Source organism: Alligator sinensis, unplaced genomic scaffold, assembly GCF_000455745.1.
Source record: "Alligator sinensis unplaced genomic scaffold, ASM45574v1 scaffold1322_1, whole genome shotgun sequence".
NCBI lineage: Eukaryota > Metazoa > Chordata > Crocodylia > Alligatoridae > Alligator > Alligator sinensis.
Window position 1 is genome coordinate 574,269 of NW_005842116.1, and position 20,446 is coordinate 594,714.

The following is a 20,446-nucleotide window of genomic DNA, read 5'->3' on the forward strand; positions in this document are numbered from 1 at the left end:
ATAATATCTCCCCAGCCTTAGGGATGGGAGACAGGACAGGAAAACCCCCACCTAGTCTGTGCTTCCAATATAGCACTTACAAGCACTGAACTGAGGTCTTAAAGGCCATTATTATTTTTTTTTTTTTTTTTTTTTTTAAGGCAATGCTTTATGAGGAGCATTTTGGAAGACGCAGTGGCTGCCACCCTGGAAGCAGGCTACAGCTCCCGAGAAGCCCACTCGTGCTGTTCTCCGACTTGCTTTTCTATATAGACCCTGCTGTCAGAGTAAGGAATGGTTCAAAACCAGAGGTAAGCAGTCTTTTCTTGACAGCGGCTGGGGTCCAGGGCCTAAGAGATCAGAATAAAGACTTTGGAGAGGTGATGCTCAAGAAAGCGCTCTCAGCTGCATTGCAAAATAAAACTGACACTCTCAGTGCCATGCAAAAGTTTACCCTAATTACCTTAATTAGATCAGGGGCAGAGGGACAAAGGCAGACAGAGGAGGAATAGGTTTGGGGGCAGTAAAAAGGACCCATGCATTTCTTCTCGCATCTTGTGTTTCAAGCAGAAAAGACCACCTCTCCCCATACTTACTGACACAGGCGATCAGGTCGTGGAAGATGTCCTTCGGGAAGAGAGGGTGCTCCAGCCCTCGAAAATAGAGTTTCAGAACCCCTGCGATTGAGTCCATATCATGGTCGTTCTGGTCCCCGGCCAGTGGATCCTCCCCTAGTTACAAGAACATGAGGAGGAGGAGGAGAGAATGACAAGGCCGGAGAAGAAGCCAACGCTACCCTGCTGGAAGGAAAGGTCTTGGCCAGGGAAAAGGATCCAGGTGGCCCAAATATACCTGACTGCCCAGCAGGCAAGGGGAGGGAGGGAGACCCTCCCTTTACAGACAGCGGTCAAGAGAAGAAAGCCCCCTAACAGCAGCCTGCAGACAACAAGGTCGTCATATGCCCCCGATCAAAAAAATCGGATCGCTGTAGCTGCCCACCCATGAGCATGAGAGAAGCGGAGCCGTAACTTCAGTAGGCTTTTGCAATCAATGCTTTGGTTGGAGGAAGGAGACAACGCACCCAGCATACGGTAGCAGCATTAGAGGGTTTGAGAGCACTGCCCTAGGCAGGTCTGTGCTTCATTTTGGATTGGATTTATCAGCAAACATAGGAGGGTGGTGCTTTTGCCAACTGCCGCCATGGCTGGGCTTGGAAGGAAGCAGATGTTTTGTGCTGGACTGGCAGAAGAAGAAGGGCTTGTGGGGTAGTTCATTTGTGATTGTACATATGCTGTAGTTTGTCTGTATTACAAAGAAAAAGATACCCACTTCAGGAACTGCTCCCTGCGGAAAATCCCCTATCAGATATAATTAGATTTAATGATGGGGCAAACCTCAAATCGAAGCTATATATATCCATTATGTGACTGAAATTACCAAAGCTCGCCTATTACCTTAATAACACACAGGATAATAAATGGGCCACTACGAAGCAGAGCATTATCCTTGATATTAACTGCCACCGTGGGTTCTGGATGAAGTAGTAAACTGCACAGACATTATTGTTAACTTTGTGAGGTCTCTACATCATCTGCTTCAGAGGGACAAGCTAAAAAAAATCAATGTTATTTATTTCAGTGGGGTGGTGCTGGAACAAGAGGCTATTTTCCCAGCGTTGCCTGACACCTGTCCTTTACTTTAAAAAACAAAAATAAAAGCCTTTGGGTCAGCTGCTGTAGACCCTTAACCATACCTCCCCCTCAACCTCTAACACAGGCATGCACACACTTCCTTTGTTCTCCGAGATCTTCCAGTTCATTCGGGAGAACAGGGTGACATCTCTAAGATCTGTCACACACACACACACCCACTGGTATACATGGCAGTGGAAATTTCCTATGCTTAGGTATACGTGTTGGAGAGACAAGCGCATGTGAAAACATATGTTTTGTGTTATAAATGATATGCACCAAAAGTCATGATTTCTGGAGTCCCAAATGAGGCTGCGAGGATCTCAGAGGTAACCAACTCCTCTGGTCCATCTGAGGCAAGGAGATTGGGCCAGCTATGAACTCATGGGTCAGAGGGCCAATCCCATACACACCGAAAACTGCATTAAAATTCTTAAGAAACGAAAAGTGACCTGAGAACGCCTCTCTGGCCGGTCATGTCTAGACTAAAAGCAGGCGCAGAGCTTCACAAAAGTCATCAGTTGCATGAAATTGCACCAAGGGCCAGGGGCTATGCAGAAGGCAGACAGGAGCCATTTACAAGACAGAAAAAAAAATGAGACAAGGCAATTACTCCTATTGAGGAAATGCTCTGCACCTTTAAGGATGCACGGAGTCATTAAACCATCAGCCATGGCAGGTGATGACATTCTGAATGATTGTTAGACGGTGATGTTACAAGATGTGTAACGTAATGCCAAGTGACTTCAGATGTTCACGGTTAACAAGCATTGGAAAAATGCTCTGCATCGAGTCACTTATATAGTGGTCAGCATTCAAAAATGAAATATAACACCATCCGTTGCATTCAAGACGGCAAAGCTATTTTACAATGGTTACTGCAGTATATGGAAGCATGTGGCAACTGATTCTGTGATGCCCCTTACCTCTCTCAAATGCGTTTTTGATATCGTTCACCTCAACCTGTGATCCAGACACTCTGAATATCCCTTCATGCTGCAACCCTATAAAGAACAGCAGGAAAAACCATAAGGAAAGTCAAAGACCAACTCAATTCCACTTCTGCCAAGGTAATGTCATGTAAGTCTATACGGGGTCCTATCGGTACAACAGCATAAACAGAACCGAGACGGGCCAAATGCTCTGCCCCTCTTTGTAAAAACTTCCTCCTACAAAATCTCAGAGCAAGACTGCAAGGCAGAACAGAGCTGACATGTTGGAAGAAGGTGAAAAAATATTCACTTCGCCAGTACGCTACAGGAATAATAAGTAATAGTATCTTAACCTTTTTCCACAACTTCTTTCATCTTGGAAGTATCCCAAAGCACTTTACAAACCTAACAGACATGTATACAAGCTGCAGGCTAGCTTAAAAGCAACCCGCTCTGGAAATGCAGCCTCTCTTTGGAGCAGAACACAGAACCCATTTCTTGTTGAAACACAACATTAGAAACCAGTTCAGGACAAGAAGCAAAAAGCAATTTATCCAGTTGGAATTACAGAATTTAATGCGACTTAATGTGATACCTGGAACTCGAGGGGAGCGCAAGATATTCCAGTAGAGTAACAGACATTAGAAAGTCATTAAAAGCAATAGACAAGTAGGTGAAGTATTGCGGTATATTACTATAAAAACATTTTTCTTGGCACATGAAATATGAATGGCAAAAGTTGCAGTCCAACATTTTCATGCATAAAGGAGTTTCAACACAAGGAAGCAGGCCTTCCCCTTCGTATCATAAGCCCCCTGGAACATGGGCTCTTTGCAAAGCTCCGAGCATGTTACAGTGACGTGCACATAACAAGCAAGCCAGCTAGACTGGATCTGTGGCTCGTGCTCTCTCATATTTTTTGGTACTTTTTAATCACAAGATAGTAGCGTCCAATTATTCTAGGATTCATACTTATTCCTGGTTTCATCTATACATGCATCACGTTGCATGCTTAAATTAAGAACAAATACATGTATACACAAATGCAGCACAAGTGAAATTGAAATCCAACCATTAACTAGAGGAAAACACTCGTTTAAAATCCGTAACAAAGCTGGTTCCCATAGTGTGAACGTATCAAGAAGTCAATCCTTTATAATTCTCCTCTGGCCACACGAATTGGCTTTCTCCGATTTCAAATTGTACTTTTCATAAGTACATGTTGAAGTGGTGGGGGTGAGGGTGAGGAAGAGAAAGCAACACAACGCAACACTTTCCACAGTGAAGGAATGACCAAAACAAAAGGAAGTGAAAGTGGGCCTGTTATCTGGTTCTGCATACTATTTCGATGAGATTGGGCCCTGCACATATACAAGTTTATGAACGAGTGGTTGTTTTTCATGCCATTACTAAACAACACGAAGGCCGCACGTGAGTTACAATAATATCTACAGAAGATAGTTTCCAGCATTGAGGGCTACGGTGTTAATCTTAAATATGTGCATGTACAACCTACACCCCTGTAGCCTTTCAAGACACTGCTGCAACAAGCAAGCAAATACATCTGCATTTGAGACCTTCCAAAGGGTCACTTGGGTGTTACTGGCAAGGACCATAGTTCAGACCTCCAAACAGGGGGAGATGTGTGGATATTCAGAGGTGGGGCAGGTCACAACCCTTAAAAACAAAGGCCCAGGAACACCCACAACCTGGCAAGACGGACAGCAAGAGGTGAAGGGCCAATTCCTTCAGGAGGGGAATACTGTCGGAGACCCAACTACAGCTTCACGTGAGACTAAAGGGAAGTGAATAAGGAACTTGTGCTGAATGAAGCTTAAGGAAACTACGATAGTTCCTTACTCAGAGAGGAGGCACCATTGAACGCTCCACATTTCCCAGCTCAAGTACAGGCAGCAACACAGCACCTACGCGTGTGTGGGATATGCAAGTGTACCGTGCTGCACACCCCTCTCTTCACCATGCCCACCCTGCGATCACCTTGCGCAGACGTGTGGTACCAAGCTACGCTAAGCATTCAAAGGTGACTTCAGCATATTCGAGAGGGATTAACCTGATGGGCTGTTTCAACTTTTGACGTTTGCATCTCCTCTTCCTTGAGTTTGGGGGCTGGGGCCCAAATACAGGTTTCTGGCTCCTTCTTCCTAGCGTTCAGGGCCCTGCCTCATTTTGCTGAGCGCACACCAGAAAGAGAATCAAACACTTCTTTGCCTGAGAACTTACCATGTCTGCTAATGAATCGGATGCAGCTCTCCACCACCAGGGGAATGGCTTGGCTGGAATCCTGAGCAAGAAGGAAGACAATTAATAGTCAAAATGCACAGCTTAAAAAGGGGAAAAAGAAAGACTCCACAACACTGAAATCCATGTGCCAACTTGGCAGAGCAACACTGCCTGCCAGGGATGGGGGAAGAATTCATGCCATACCCACAGAGCGCACAATACGGGAGTGTTTTGGGACACCTGGGAAATCTGCAGCTAAACTGGCCCATGAGGAAACGTTTGTTAACAAAGTTCAAAATAGCAAGATCAATGTATCCAGCTAATTTTAGAGTGGAACATTAGAGGAAAGCACATGTTCTGTGTCCCCAGAAGCAATTAAAACCTCAACCCAGTGTGCAATTTAAATGGTCAGGTCACAGTCAAAAGAACTGTTACAACCACATGCGAGCATTTAGGTTACCATGCACCATGGAGAGATCCAATTTTGCAAATAGCCTGGCTTTCTGTCTAGGTTTCCAAGTCAGAGGGTACAGTAGGTCCGGTCCAATCATGCTAGAGAGCAGGTTGGCAAGACAGCTCAAAACATGACTTATTAATATGGCTATCAATAATCAGACAGGCAAGTATTTCACTTTCTGTACAGGAAAGGATCCATTTAGAGCATGTAAACAAAGCAACAATCTCCACAACAGACGAGCGAGTCCAGGGGATTCAAAAGCTTCAGCTCTGCACGGAGAGCCTGCAGAGAACAGGAAATTCAGATTCTCTACATGCGCCGTTCAGTAATCAGGAGCCAGGTTTTCATTCAGGTTATGCCTCGCCCATGAAAAGAACATTCAAATCATACTGCAGACCATTCCATAACCAATATCCCCACCAAAATTACTACTCTACCTTTAATCTGACTTCAGCCCGTGGCAGCCTTCATGCTAAATTACTGTAAAGCCAAACATCTTCAGATGCACCATGAAAACCAACTTTCCAAAAACTAGCATTTTGGCTTTTTATGTGTAGCTTATAATTATTGCTCGAAACAGATCAAGGCACAAATATTTTGCCTGCAATTCCTCAAAACACCAAAAAAAGATGTAAAACACAGTCTGCTTTACCCTCAAACTACGAGCTTAGTGACTAGACGCACATGGAGCTGGTTATCCTGCTATGGACAATGACTTCAAATAGAAATGACAACGCACTTTCTTGCCATCTTAAAATGCTAGCGCATGCAGATTTTTACAAACTATTAGACAGTGACCAAAAAAGAGCAGATGAAATGAAGCTTTATTTATTTCTTTTTACTAATGTGAAAAAAAAATAATGTTCAAATTCCTCCATACTGCAGAAGAGCATGATTTAGCTCATTTGTTATTAAAGCCAACGTTTACACGGCAATAAATTATCTGCTGTGGACAGGAAAGAAGACCCGCCCCCCGAAAAATCCTTGAGGTTGCTTTTATAATTAATAAAAGGTACAGCTAGCATGCAGTTACAGATCTAGTTCACAAAACTGCAAAAGGATGAAGTAAAAAAGTAAGGAGACACTAATAGGAGCGTAAACAGAATGCATGCCAGCAAGAAACAAGGAATGCAGGAGCCAAAATTTTAATATAGGAATATTCAAGCTTGTTGCTTATGTAGGCTGCAGCCACTAGAGGTGATGATAGTGCCACAGACGAGCAGGCCTTATATTCCAACCAGAAGACCTTGATGTAACCACATGCACGCCACAGGGGTAGACACCGAATCAATACATTGCCTTGTTCTGTCCCAGCTGAAAGTTTCACCTGCAGCAAAGAGGTCTAATTCAACCTGCAACTTGCATGCCTTGATCATAGCCAACCCACCCACTGCTTAGTAGGAGGACCCTCAAAGACAAAATAAGGCCACATAAACGTGGGAAGACAGTTGGGTGATGCGGACAGCTGGGAGGTCCAAGGCTTGCAGCCTGTTCCTTGTTTTGCCAATGCACGTGGCACCAAGTCAAACCACTCAACTTCTGTGCCTCTGCTTCCCTACCTGTAAAACAGGGATAATATGATCCTTCTCACAGATCAGGCTCTTACGTTAACCTCATTATTATTTGCAAAATGTTTTGGACTCTCTGCTGGATGGGGATATGGATGTGCAAGCGCTGTAACTGCTGGAAATTACAAAAGCTCCTTTGGGGGAACACGGCAAGTTTTTAACAATTCAAGCAGTTCTTTATTACCTGCTTCCTTATGGTAGAGCTGCGCCTGCCACTGCTCAGAAGACCAGAATGAGCCATCAATGGAGAAGGGAGAGAAAAGAGAGAGAGAAAAGTCACCATGATGACTGACAACTGAAGGACTCACTCGTGCGGGGTTTCACACTGTTCTGGTGTTTGCTGGGGGAAGGAGCCAGATGCAGAAACCAACAGGAATGATTTACACTCAGTCAGTGTACAGGAACTTTGCAAAAGACTTAAGTGATTTAAAATAAAAGCACTGTAATCCTGAAACTGGCACAGGGGAGCCTGCTGCCTTGACACAAGGCTCCACATAACCATTTACTTCCCAGCATATGGAAATCCATTATATAAACCTCCTCGCTTTAGCTGAAGTTGGCCATAATCTGCAAAAAACACCTCTCCAGAGCAGATCCATTATGCTGGGTGATTTAAACAGAAGCAGGGTGGGGGGGAAAGGGAGAGCAGCAAATTTGCTTCCTTCTGTGCTGTTGATATAGACATGTTAATGGGCTCTTTATTATAACCTATGACAAAAATAAAAAGACCTGACAGCCACATTAAACCCTTTCCAAATCAAACCACGATTCCAAATGGCCCCCTGATTACTATTTGTGTTGGGAGGTATTAGTGCCTGATCAAAATGGGATGCGAGCCTCCTCTCCTGGAAGTCTTTCCTCTTAGCTTATTTGTGGAATTTGGATATTCTGACAGTTTCCTGTTAAAATGAATCACAAGCAGTAAGGACGTAATGGATCATCCAGTCCAAGTTCCTGCCAGGGCAGATGGCTCCTGAATTAACTAAAGGGATTTTATTGCATTTAAGACCTACAGTGATGCGTGTGACTTTTTTCAGAAATTCAGTGGAAAAAACCCCCCAAACCCCACCCCACACATGCTGAAGGAGAAAAGTGAGGAGGTAGATTTCATGGGCTGTCACAGGCAATGAGGTGTATTTTAGACCATTAGCAAAAATGATTCTTCAATATTTAAAGTTGTTTCACAGTGAATAATATTTTATTATTACAGATGTCAGGCTCTAATTAGGCCCTGTCAGCTCTGCTTACCATGAGGAATGGGAGATGAAGAAACCATCTCAGATGAGCAATAATCACCCTCCCTTTGTTAAGCCGGCAGAGAAGCACAACCCTTGCTCTGGCTCCTCATGGGCAACTGAGCCCCAGCACCAGAAATCTGGAGACCCAGGTTTGTGCACTTCCACAGAAACCCCCATCAGAAGCCATGTCCGTGTCCCCCCGCCACCACCACGAGAGGCTTATTTTCCCATACACAGTGACTTTTATGGCACCGTGATGGATGCTCGGCCGCAGCTATAACAAAACGTTTATTCTCCGTGGCCTCTGTACTGCTGCAATCCAATTCCATGTCAGGCCGGATGGGGTCAGCAGGGCAAAGGGAAAGAAAACCCCTCCACGACCGTTCCCCCTTACTTGCCCCCACCTCCCATTAAGCAATCAAAAGCACTTGAAGCACGGTCCTTGGTGGCTTGTCCCCACAGTGAGGATAAAGCCTGCAGTCAAAAGCCCTGCCAAGATGACAAGGCTGAGGCATGTTTAGCTGTAGCGTTAGGATGATATGCAACTAAGCACACTTTCAAAGCACCATTGAGTGCCAGAGTAGGCAAAGGCATCGGTGGGTTAAAAATATTTTTTTCATTCCCAGGACTTAGCTCAGGTATTTGCTAAACACACCTCACCGTGCTAATTTTGGCAGGCCCAAGGTTGGTCAGTGTTCAGGATCCTTTTGGAAGGGAATTTTTGTATAACAATGCTTCCTTGAGCCACACCTACCTGGCAAGAGAGCAGTCAGTCCTTTGACCTATTAGGGAGACAAAGGAAGAAATGTGAAGGCTCGCACCAGGGGAAAGGAAGGGGGAAAACGCCTTGGACAGACGTGCAAATCCCCATCTGGGAAAGCAGGGGGCTGGGAGGGAGGAAGAAGGGCTTGTAGGAGCGACAATGCGGCTGCTTCCCCCAGCAGCCGTTGCTATTGAGATTGTCAGCCCATCCCTGTTGGCAAGGCTCCTCGGTGGCTGACCAGGAAATGCAGAAAACAGCTCCGGCTGCTCAGAAACCCGTTCTTCGGAAAGTGTTGTCTCTGAACAGTGCTTCCCCGGGCGCTCTAATTGTTGACTTCCACTGCCAAAAAACACTCAGCCTGTCAACCTAGCCCCTCCCTCCTCCTCCTCCCCAGGGGGGCTGCTGGAGGTGGGGGGAGAGATTCGGAAAGCACTTAGTGAGATTGAAAACACTGCCTGACTTGCTAGCCCACCGCCTCAAGGCACTAGCTTGTAGCTGCTTTGGGAGGCAGAGCTCTAAATGATATTTTCCGCAATCATGTTTGCAAAACTGTTCCATTAACTTCCATGCGGTCTGCAAGCAGAGGGCTCGGCTACCAGGGCAGCTGCTGAGACAGGCAGCATTTTATTTAAAACAGCACCGTCAGGAGTGAGGGAGACAAAGTACTTGGGATGTGCCCTTGGGAGCCCAGCATTTCAGACTAGTCCCTCAGCTGGCGTAAATCAATCTCCATGCAGCAATGCTGACTTACCCCACCTGTGGATCTCGCTCTCTTTTTTCCCTAGAGCTTAATGCTTTCCTGCTGCTATGCAGAGACAGGGGTGAAGGGAAGGAATGGGGCAAAACGCTGTTTGCCAAGAATGGGCCGAACATCTTGAGCATCTAATTCCCCCTCCCCCACAAAAGCTTGCTTTACCCAAAATGGTGCCTAATGTATTAAAAAAAAAAAAAAAAAATGTTATTTCTCGACCAGAGCTTCTAACCATCTGTCCCTTTTCCAACGCAGAATATTCATACATATAAATTATGTGGTGTTGCCAACATCGAGGGGCTGTTACATTACGGTGACAAATGTATACAGTAGACAGGGACATAATTACTTGTAGATAGGAAGACCTGCTGGTATTTTTATTACCCAAACTCGTCATCTTTAGATTAGGGCAATTTGCAGGAGAAATAATAAACGTCACCTAAAGGGAAAGAAATGCAACAGAAACGCACGCGTTCCCCAGTGCCACAAGATGCGTCTGCCCGCACAGTACAGCCAGCAAAGCGTCTATGGGAACCCTGCCCTGACTTGTGCAAAGGGTCTCAACTGGCCCATTGCCCAGTTGAGTGACACTTAAGAAATGGAGCTGGGAGTCTGCTGGTCTCATTGGTCTGCTTGCTTTGGATGGGAGGCAAAATGTCCTCAGCTTCCTCTGTTCTCCCACATGCCAGCGAGTAGGTCCATTTGTTTAACTGCTCCAGCTCACTGCAACACGCACCGGGATCACTTCACCAAGCTCGACTCCAAAGAAGTCCAAGCATTGCAAAGCAACCACCAATAGAAGGGGCCTTCAGCTAGTGAGAGATGCAAGAAATATATTAAGCTTGCCTCTTACTAGCCACCCCAGCACCAGACGTCAGTTCAGGGGGCAGGCGGGTTAAGGGGAAATGGTCTTGGTATGCAGGGGTCAGCTATGACCCAGGAATGTGATTAGTCACAGGGGCAGCTTGGATGTCATTTGGCAGCATTTTAGAGGCAGAGGAAAAATGCCTGAAGCAGACAGCTTTTCTGAGTCCCCCACTCCCCCCTTTCCATTGAAAGGACTGCTGCAAAGATAGGAATTTCTAAGTGAGACAATGCAAAAAGCACATCTCGCCTCACTTTCTATAGGCTCAGGTGCTAAGAACCATGAAGCCTCAGTTACAACATTTGTTTTTTCTCTAGGACATCTCTGATGCCAAAAAGCAAAGCACTTTGAGGACCACACATGGTTTAAATTCCAACTCGGAAAGACCCAGATATCATTAACAGTGTGGAATTCGCTCTAGCATAGAGGAGCCGAGTCTTAAATTCTGGTAAAGGAAGACTTTTACTGAGACTCCCAATCCCCTGCACACAGGCTAGCCAGACACGGAGACTTGGATGCATAGCTCGTAAAGCGTATTCAGCCAACAGGATCTGTCCCTGTCATGGGGAGAAAGTCCTAGCTCTGACCCCGGAAGCGATGGGTCTAGTTCAACCTTGCCGCAGCCCTCGACCCACGGTCCTGCTAACAGGCAGTGTGTTTTCTGTGCTTCAAGGTTTTTGTGAGCAGAATTACAAATCGTGTTCTCTTGCCTGAGCCTGCAAGTTTGGACTGAAAACACAGAGGTGAGAAGCAGCTAATCTACCATGCAACTACGCCTCTCAACCCAGCTAATGAGGCAGCGCTCCTCAGATCGGCAGTAAACAGTAAATCACAAGGTTTACCCCAATTATGATTATTAAGTGGTGGGTAGATGGAGGGAGGGGGGTCCTGAGTGGGCATACGCTTCATTTAAACAAATAGACAATGCACATTAGTGCCTCATTAAGCATTTGCCTTTCACCATTACTCAAGCAGCCATGTAGGACACTTGGCTTCTGTACCAAGCAGGCTGGGAAAATAAATTCATAAAACATGAATATGTCCACTTAACATCAGTAATCCGGGACGGTTATGCTCAGTCAGCTGCCTAATTCAATAACTACAGGCTAATCGAGTGACAAGTGGGTCCCAGACTTACTTTCTCCCAGGGTCTTCTGAAGGAGGTCGTGTTTGGCCTGAAGCTTAGTTATCAGGTTCCTGCCTTCCAGATACTCTTTCATTTTCTGTTGAGATGGAAAGAAAGGAGAGAAGATGATCATCAGTGGACAGTTTATTTCTCAGGCGATACCTTTTAGCCTGCATATATTCAGTACGAACTCTACCAGGGTGCTGCGTATATCTGGAACGTGGGTTGAGCTGCAGATATCTGCAAACCAGTTTCTCATGCCACAGTCTGAATTGGGATTTGCAGCTGTGTTTTTGGCACTTCCAAGACACGGGAACTGCTGTCTTACGCCATGCTCTCCAGACATGACAAAGAGAAATGGGAACGCACTTCTATCACGTGCCGGCGACAACTGAATGCACAATCTGTTTTACCAAACTAAAAGGCTGCTACTGTGCTTATTTTCTCACTTAACCTCTTTCACCCCACTTTACCCATCAGATACTGCAGCTGCCTCTGTTCTGGATGATACACAATAAGGAAACAGGGATGGGGGGGATGGAGGAGAGATGCCATTTGAGATCAGCTTTATTCTGCTCAATACCACAAGCCGTTTGCTGCTACTTCAGGTTTTCCCAGCTCTTCACATGCTCTTTTTAAGACTCTTCCATCCCATATTCCAGAGGTTAATATAGTACCCATTTTCATAGTGCTTCAAATGTACAAAATGGTGTATATTGGGTTGGCAGTTGGGATTACAGCAGGGACGGCTCAAGAGACATTTGGCATTTCCTATAGTCCCTCTTCTCACCTATTACAGGGATGACCATTATGGTACAATAAACACACTACACTACAGGCGACTGTGATGTCACATTTAGACTGCAAAGTCCTTGGGGTAAGTAATTCTAAAGTGCTACACACACTGCTCGTACCGTGCAGATAACGATAAAAAGCACCTTATGCACATATGTAAAGAGTGGCAAGAATTAAGTAAAAGACGTGCATTATTAAGCTACTTTGCAGAATAAAGATTCAAGAGCCAGGAAGAATTGAACTGTTGGTCCCTTGACTGGTAGCGTGCGGTGACAAATCAGTCACACACAAAAAAAAAGGTCAGGGCTTCGGTTTTAATTAGCGGTTAAAAAGCTAGATGCTGCTTTGTGCCTCTTGAGTCTGCAAAACTGGAACAGGAATTTCATAAGAACAAAGTCTCTCAGGCAATTTTCAACATTTCCTGCTTCTTATCGGGCCGGCACTCGACGCTTTTGATCCTGAAGGCAGGCAAGCGGCATTAAAAGTGAGCAGCACAAAAGGAAAGATAAAAGTTGAGGAAACATTTCAGGACTTTCGGAAGAATCTCGGGCAAAACGTTAGCAATGATCAGAGGTTTCCTCGGAGCCTGCTCACCAAACCCCAGGTGTGTCTTTTCCAAAAGAGGCTGCTTCCTGCATGTTAGCATTTTTGACAGACAAGTCCCACTCACTCTTTGAACCTAGAGCATTTTGTTCAATTTTTGACACCGGCAATCGATATAGCACTTGGGTTTTTAGAAAACACATGGAAAATGCCAAAAGGACACTGCATTTCATACCCCAAAAAGCTTGGATTGGGCTGTGGGAGTACCGTATGTCTGACTTGAATGGTACTAAGGTACTTCTATGTTTACTAAAATCAAAAGGAGCTAAAGGGTTTCAGCATGTTGCTAGATGTGGTCCATATGGGATGCACAAAAAAAATTGAGGATCTACAAAAAAAATCCCTGCCTTCCTAAAAATGCGAGCCTTTCTTTAAAACAGAGACAAAAAGTATGATTACATCTTTCTTGAACTGGTTCCGGTCTCACTATGTTCTGGCCTCTTCCAACACTTATAGCCAGCTCCCAACAAAAGCTGGATTTACATGTTATTCTGGCCAGAAAGCAGATACAGGAACTTATGTAAAGTGCATTTTACTGCTTTTACGATGCAAAAGGAAGATAAGTAAGGGGTTTAACTGCATTGCAGCTTGCAGTAAAGAACCAAACTGCGCATCTGGAAAAAGATGTGAATTCAATACATTTCCCCATCAAGATCAGTTACCACTTGGCTTCCCTTCCCCTTTCCCCCAGGACATCTGCACATTCGGTCCTGCAGAGAGGCCCTGGATTGACAGGCCAGAAGATTGAATCCTTTCATGCATCCCAGGGACTCGCGTGCAGACAGGGCAACTGCAAGGCAAAGTTTGCTCAAGCTCTCTTTTCTAGATGCCCCAACCCATTGCTCACACCCCTTCGCTCCTTGACTACTAACATTCCCCGCGAAGAGGAAACTAGGGGCTAACTTCAAGGGACACTTTGTTCCAGCTGCCAGTGTTGTTCCATTAAAGCACCCGTAAAGCCACCGATTTCGACTGCTGCAGTCTGGGGTGGATGGGAACCAGGGAACCGGCTGCAATATGCTCGTTCCCGTTCCCGATCCACGGAGCCATCCAGTCCTCACCAGCTGAACTAGCAGTTCTATTCTTCCTTGCAAAGCAGCAGCTTTAGAAATGTGTGCTATCTACTTGGCACACAGCAGGCAAACAAATAAAAATCAAAATGGCAACATTTTCCTCCCATTGTGTAAAACAAAGGCGCATTACACGAGGAAGTTTGATCTTTGTTCTGGTGACAAAGCACTTGAGCTCCTGCCTCCTGGTTCACGAACAACCTTGGTGGAATTGCATTATTGTATTTCACGGCTGCATCTCTCTGCCCGTTAACGTACTGATGCAGCATGTAAAAGGATGCCATTTGGAGGGAGGCGCCGCAGCACTAAAGAATCGCTGACTCACGGCAAACTCAAGCACACAATTCTGCTTTATTCCTTACCCAGCTTTACTATTTTGCTAAGGAAATTAAATGCCGTTGTGGAGAGATGGACTCGTGCATGCAAACAGCAGCTTCGTTTCTCTTAAGTTCTATCCAGCCTTCTGCTTATATGTCAGGGCCTTTAATTGGGGGCATCAGCATCCCCCAACCGCAACTAATTACAAGGTTCCCAACATCCTGAAATCGGCTGCACAAGTTCATGACCATGTGTGCACGCCCATGTCTCCGATTTATTTGTTAAAAAGGCAGAAAGACCAAACCCTGCAAATTTTGCAATCTATAAAAAAAAATCATTTCTAAACGGAATGGTTTAAAATAATAATAATAATAATAATAATAATATTGCTTCCCATGAGACAGCAGCAGGTTTTAAGAATAAAGACCGGGATGCAAGCTGAAAGAGAAGATTCAGTCTGTTTTGAGGGTCTGCCCGTGTCCCAAGATTTGGGCTGCACGGTGATCAGGGATCCTTCTGGCGGCAGGACTGTTCACTGTTCAGCCTCTTACCCTTTGGGTCAGCCAGGACCCCGTTAAAATAAGTAAGTGTCTGATGATGAGGTTGGAGACAGCCCTCCTGGGTCCCACTTAAACTCAGAAGGCACGACTTGAACCCTCAACTGCCGAGAGGCGGTAATGGGCGCTTGTCCGTTAACGTGACCCGCGAAAGGGAAGGCAGACTGGCACAAGTACAAGACTATTACCGGCTGAATTATTAAGTGCGAGAATTATGGGGAGGGGGAACTCTCCCTGCCCTTGGTGGTGCTCCATCATGTACCAGACCCTTCAAAGTCACATTTCTGTATGCGCACATTAAGATGTCATATTCATTAGCGACCTGCCATGGGCCCTCGCATGCTACCAGCTGTCTTTGGTGTGACAGAAGGGAGAAAACAGAGGTAGCCCAGGTTATTTTTAAAACAGCACCTCAGTTTGCTCCGAAAACCCTTGTCTAAACCTATTTGTGAGTGAAAGGCCCTAATCTAGCAGAAAAGCTCTCCAGGCAGACCTGCTAGCAAGGGCACAAGCTTCTCAGCCTCTTGCAATCTAAGTATAGGTCGCACTGCTGCCTTTGGAAGGACAGTCCTGTGAAAGCTAAGGTGAAAGCTAAGCTAACAAGTGAAATTAGAAATGCCATCTCCCGAAGGAAATGAGATTGAGAGCCTAGACAGCTTATGGTCACTCAATTAATCCAGGAGTAAAAACGTGCCAGTGCTTAGTTCCAGGATCGTGGCCACATCAGAATTTGAGCAATTATGCTACCTGAAAATACCTTCCTGCCTGTCTTACCCGCTCTTCCCGACTTAAATGTGCACAGTGCCGTTTCTGAGCAGCCTTGTTTCTCTCCGCAGGTGGCTGCACTTCCGTGGTAAGAAAACCAGATTCTTCCGCATTTTCCTCCGGTACCTACAGGTACTCTTCAGGCTGGGAGGTGTCCCAGGGAGTCGCATTAGGAGCATCACAAGCCCAGTGCAGAGTTCATCTCATTGTTGTTACAGGGTATTGCTCCAGGTATTTCATATCCTCTTCAGTACGCCAAATATTCCCTCCCCTGCTGCTTCCCCAGAGCACGTTAAAAAAAATAAAGAGGGCAAACTTCAATTTAAAAACAAAGCTGCAGGCTCTCCTTGCTGAATTATAAAGTAGCACTCAATCTGAAACTTCATATAAATGGCCAAAAAGAAAAAAAAAAAAAGAAAAAAAAAAAAATCAAATTATGTGCGAACTCTCTCCCCACCCCCTGCCTGAGATTTCATTTCTGGCCTGGATTTAATCTCAACACAGTCAGACACGAGAAGGTCGAGGCGGACTGAAGACACGATGCAGAAACCTCGGATCCGAGGGCGTGCTATTAAGCCGTGGCGGCGGGCATCGTGTACTGGCTGCCCGCTCGCACCCACACACCTCTGACACCACGCGCCCGACCCCGTTTCAAATTTTTCCAGCAGGAAGCAGCTGTCACGTGGGATATATAATAGAGCAAGGCGTAAACTTGAGCAGACCTTCCTGCTTCGCTGGCAATGCAGACATTTCTGCTTCCCCAGGCTGCATGGAAATAGTTTCTGTCACTTGTCCCATATCCTTAACTCTCTCTTAAATCTGGGCAGCTCAGCAGTATTTTTTTTTTAAGCAGCATCAAAGCTGACGCAGGCTTTCAGCTCATGGTGGCATGTTCCCAGGATGCAATGGGGAGAAAAAAAAATCAGAAAAAAAAAAATCAGATCATCACTCTGCTGAGCTACTGTGAGTGATTAAAAGGGGAAACAGTGGTGCACTGACAGAAGCCGCATGACACTGCTGCAAGATTGATTATTAGGGGGGTTATAAATAATGCTCACCTGTGTCCCCTGGTCCTTGTGAAGATTTATTTACAAATTCATTTTTGGAAAGCACTTAAAAAAAAGGGCCAGCACTACACTGGGGCTTAATATCAATGGAAAAAAATATAATTAACTCTGAATCAAACCCTCTCCCCACACTTTATTTTCCTTCCTACCCTTCACTTATAGGTACACACTGCAAATGAAGGTGTGACTGCAGCACAGGCAGGCACGCTCCTGCTAGCTTTAGCCAGGGGTGCCAGTGGCAGCACATGCTGCCCAAGCTGGCGGGCTCTCTGAGCACAGGCTTGCATCTCCAGCCCGCTCTTAAACCTGTGGTGCAGTGCTCGCGACCGGACAGCTACACTAAAAGCTAATACATGTCTGCCCACCTATGCTGAAAGGAAAACTCCTGTCCCAGTCTCTGCTGCAATTATCTCCTTGCTGCCTGTCCCACACATCCAGACAAGACTAACCTGCTGCTCCGAATACAATTCATCTGACAGAAGCCAGCAGCAAAGACCTAGCTGGTCCCTGCAGAAGAACAGCTTTGCCTGCGTAGCTTAAACCGGTTTCTGGAACAGAAAAAGCTATCGCACTCTGCCGGCATAATTGCATCCACCTCTGGAGTTTTGCCAGCAGTGCTGTGTCAGTTAGGGTGCAGCTGTCTTAAGCCATATCCATGTGCTGGCAAAACTCAGGTGTGCCCGAAGCCATTAGTATCGACGATCACAACATACGGAAGCTGAAAAGATCAAAAGCCAACACCCTGCTTGTGTACAGCGTGATGCTGATCATTTCTGAAGCCCTTTCTTATTATCCTCCGCTGATCGCTGTGTGTTAGGTTTTACCTGAAATATAAATGATATAAAATCCAAGGGGATCAGGCTCTACCCTGCAGTGTTCGCTCTGTACGCTTTGGTTTTCTTTCTTCTCTACGCGTGCCTCGCCCACTATGCTTTGTTCTCATTCTCATTAATGCTCATCTGCCCAATTCCACACGCACACATGCAAATAAATGATTCAAAATCTGAAATTCTTATCCAGGATATTTCTCAGTTCCCCCTATAGGAGATCAGTCAACTATCTGATTTGACTAGTTAAGGGGCCCTTCATACATCAGCCTCATGCAGTTCCCAGTTATTTTATCAGGGCAGCATGTGACATGACAAATAGCACCTCCGTTTCTTGGAGACAGCACTACAATCCTGCTGCGACTCGGCTGGTCTGGCTGTGTGGGAGCAGGTATTAAAAGAGAAATAAAAAGGCACTATGAATAGCGAACTACCCCCGTGATTTTATTTTTGCGCGCCTCTGAACATGCAACGCTCCCTTTGAGAGAGTGCTCACAGTTCAATTAAAAAACATTTTTCTGGTTCTGTGATCCTGGGCAGGCCAGTCCTTCGCTTCCTAATTGAATCAGTGTCTCTGGCCACTTCCACCTTCCACAATGACTTAAATTTCATGTGTTATTTTAAGTATCTTCAGGGCTTGCCTAAAGGAATGATAAACTCCCTGATATAAACCGTCCTGACAGCCAATGTAATTTGTACAGAACTTAGCAATTTTAATAAGCAATGCCATCCTTGTAAAAGGAATAGAAAAAGCTTTAAAATGCAGCAACGGACACTCAAAAACGGGCCTGAATGTCACGAATGGGAGGGATTTGGTTTTCACACTTTTTTGGGGAAGAATAAGTTAACACAAAATGATGCAATGGTTCAACATAAAACAAGCCAGGCAACACCCACATGTACAGAAAGTATTAAGAAAAAAAAGCCCTCAATGCCTTAGAGAAAGCATGTCAACTATAGTTTAAAAAACATTGCTTTCAACCTGAAATTACAAGAGAGCAAACAATGACACCACAGAATGACATGGATGACCGGAGAAGTCTCCCGGCACACATATTTCAATGAGAAGTATGATTTTGAAAATTTAAGTTACAGACCATTAGGTCTTGATAGAACATGGATTTTTTTTAAAGCCATTTCAGTTGTAGAGGATAAATTAACAAATGCTTTGGATTTTCCTGTGGGTGACCTGCAGTCCAGTCTCACAGACCAAACCTGTGTGTCCAGCTGAGCAAATCCCCTTCCACAATTTTAAATTGTCCTGCCCAGCCCCAGACAGATGAGACCAGATTTTACCCAGACAGATCATCTCACAAACCGCACACTCAATTAAAATCAATAGGAAAAAATATCGAAACGATATTTTTTTAAACTGCCATAAAAATCATTTCACGTTACCATATTATTTGAATAGTAATATGCACAACTCTAGTCGCAAAAAGAACAAGGAAGCCTTTTCTAGGAACCTACGCTAGGAAAGTATCATGCTCTTGTACTCCTTTCTGAAGCAGGTAATCTTGCTAGAACAATGCAAGCTCCTTATTACGTACTTAAGGACCAATCCTGTAATAAAAAGCATTTGGCCCTACTGGACCCATACAGATGTGCTGATCAACTGTGAAAAGGCACGAGTGCAGAGAAACCAGATGAGCCCGAGATACACGAATTAAAAAGAAATTATGAAGTACCCATTTAAAACCAAGGACTTGCAAGTTAAACCAAGGGCCAGCTTTGTTTGACATTTCCTCACTGCTGTGTAACCCTGCAAAACAGCAGACCTGGTGGCAGGCAGAGCTGCCTGTGCCTATATTCCAATTTGACTTGGAGGATGAATCGAAAACACCTCCACAGAGAAGTTGACCTCGACCTCGGAGAGTAACGGGAACACTTCGGAGGATAAGAACAGTCATGGCTCTTTATGATGGGGACAATACAGCACAGGCAACTCTGCGGTTCCCCAGAGCTTCAAGCCATTGCAAACACCTTGCAAATCGGGTCCCTTACCGTGAAGTAGAACTGCTCAGTCTCCTGCTGATTAGCCCGTCGCTTGGCAATGCTTGGCTTGCTCATGAAAGTTTCAGAGACGGTGGATTTGACAGACTCCATGGAGTTGCTGTACTGGAAACAGTCGGAGACATCAAAGTCCTCTATCGTGACTATATCCTGGATAGTCTGGAGCGTAGCTTCCATCGTTTTCTTAACCTGCCCCAGCAAAGACAACAGTTAAAGAAAAATACACGCAGATAAGAAGCAGCAGGTGAAAAAACAGGGAATAAGTGCCCCAGAGCATTTTATTAATAACTAGTATTACTGCCTCCAAGTCCTATGGGCCGTAACCACAGTATAAGCTCTGCTAATTAACAGAGCACATTTCACAAACAAAGGGCTGGCAGCAGATGAAGCTTGGTTGCTGTGCGCTCTACATACCCTGCAGCACAGACAAAGTTTTCTTCTCCAGGCCCGAGCAGGGGGAATAGGGGAATTTAAACCCATAGCAAAGAAAAACGTTGGATGTCACAGTGAAATGCCGTCATCCTCTTCTTCCTGCAGCTAAATCTACTGGGCATCGAATGAACTTTGGATTACAAGGGGACCTTGCTGCAGTCTGCTAAGTCTTTTACTGAAGGGCAGAAGCAACATCTGTGCTGCCTTCCTCACAACGGGCCTGTGAACAGGCTGCACAGATAGATCAGAAATTCCTGGGGGGCTCGAGCTGCGGCTCCAGTTCTTAAGGGCTCCCAAAATTGCCATCCCTCTCGTCTTCCCGGATCAGAAGGATGGCACAGCAATACCAGGCCTTTAGAGCACACGTTCTGGGTTTATGAAGGGAAAG

At 45.4% G+C, this 20,446-nt stretch overlaps 1 protein-coding gene across 10 annotated transcripts in view; it reads right to left on the reverse strand.

Annotated features, from left to right (window-relative positions):
* The window catches only part of SRGAP2 (SLIT-ROBO Rho GTPase activating protein 2), a 163,915-nt gene that overhangs the window by 25,724 nt on the left and 117,745 nt on the right, over positions 1-20,446 (reverse strand). For 9 of the 10 annotated variants that reach the window (XM_006024744.3, XM_025205514.1, XM_006024743.3 and 6 more), the window contains exons 9-15: positions 19,618-19,815; positions 11,624-11,708; positions 8,861-8,888; positions 7,053-7,083; positions 4,844-4,904; positions 2,597-2,674; positions 576-710 (exon numbers count right to left, since the gene is read on the reverse strand). In XM_006024744.3, the coding sequence (XP_006024806.1) occupies positions 576-710; positions 2,597-2,674; positions 4,844-4,904; positions 7,053-7,083; positions 8,861-8,888; positions 11,624-11,708; positions 19,618-19,815 (616 nt within the window). The remainder of the gene's footprint in view (positions 1-575; positions 711-2,596; positions 2,675-4,843; positions 4,905-7,052; positions 7,084-8,860; positions 8,889-11,623; positions 11,709-19,617; positions 19,816-20,446) is intronic. The other variant, XM_025205513.1, reaches the window with a different exon arrangement.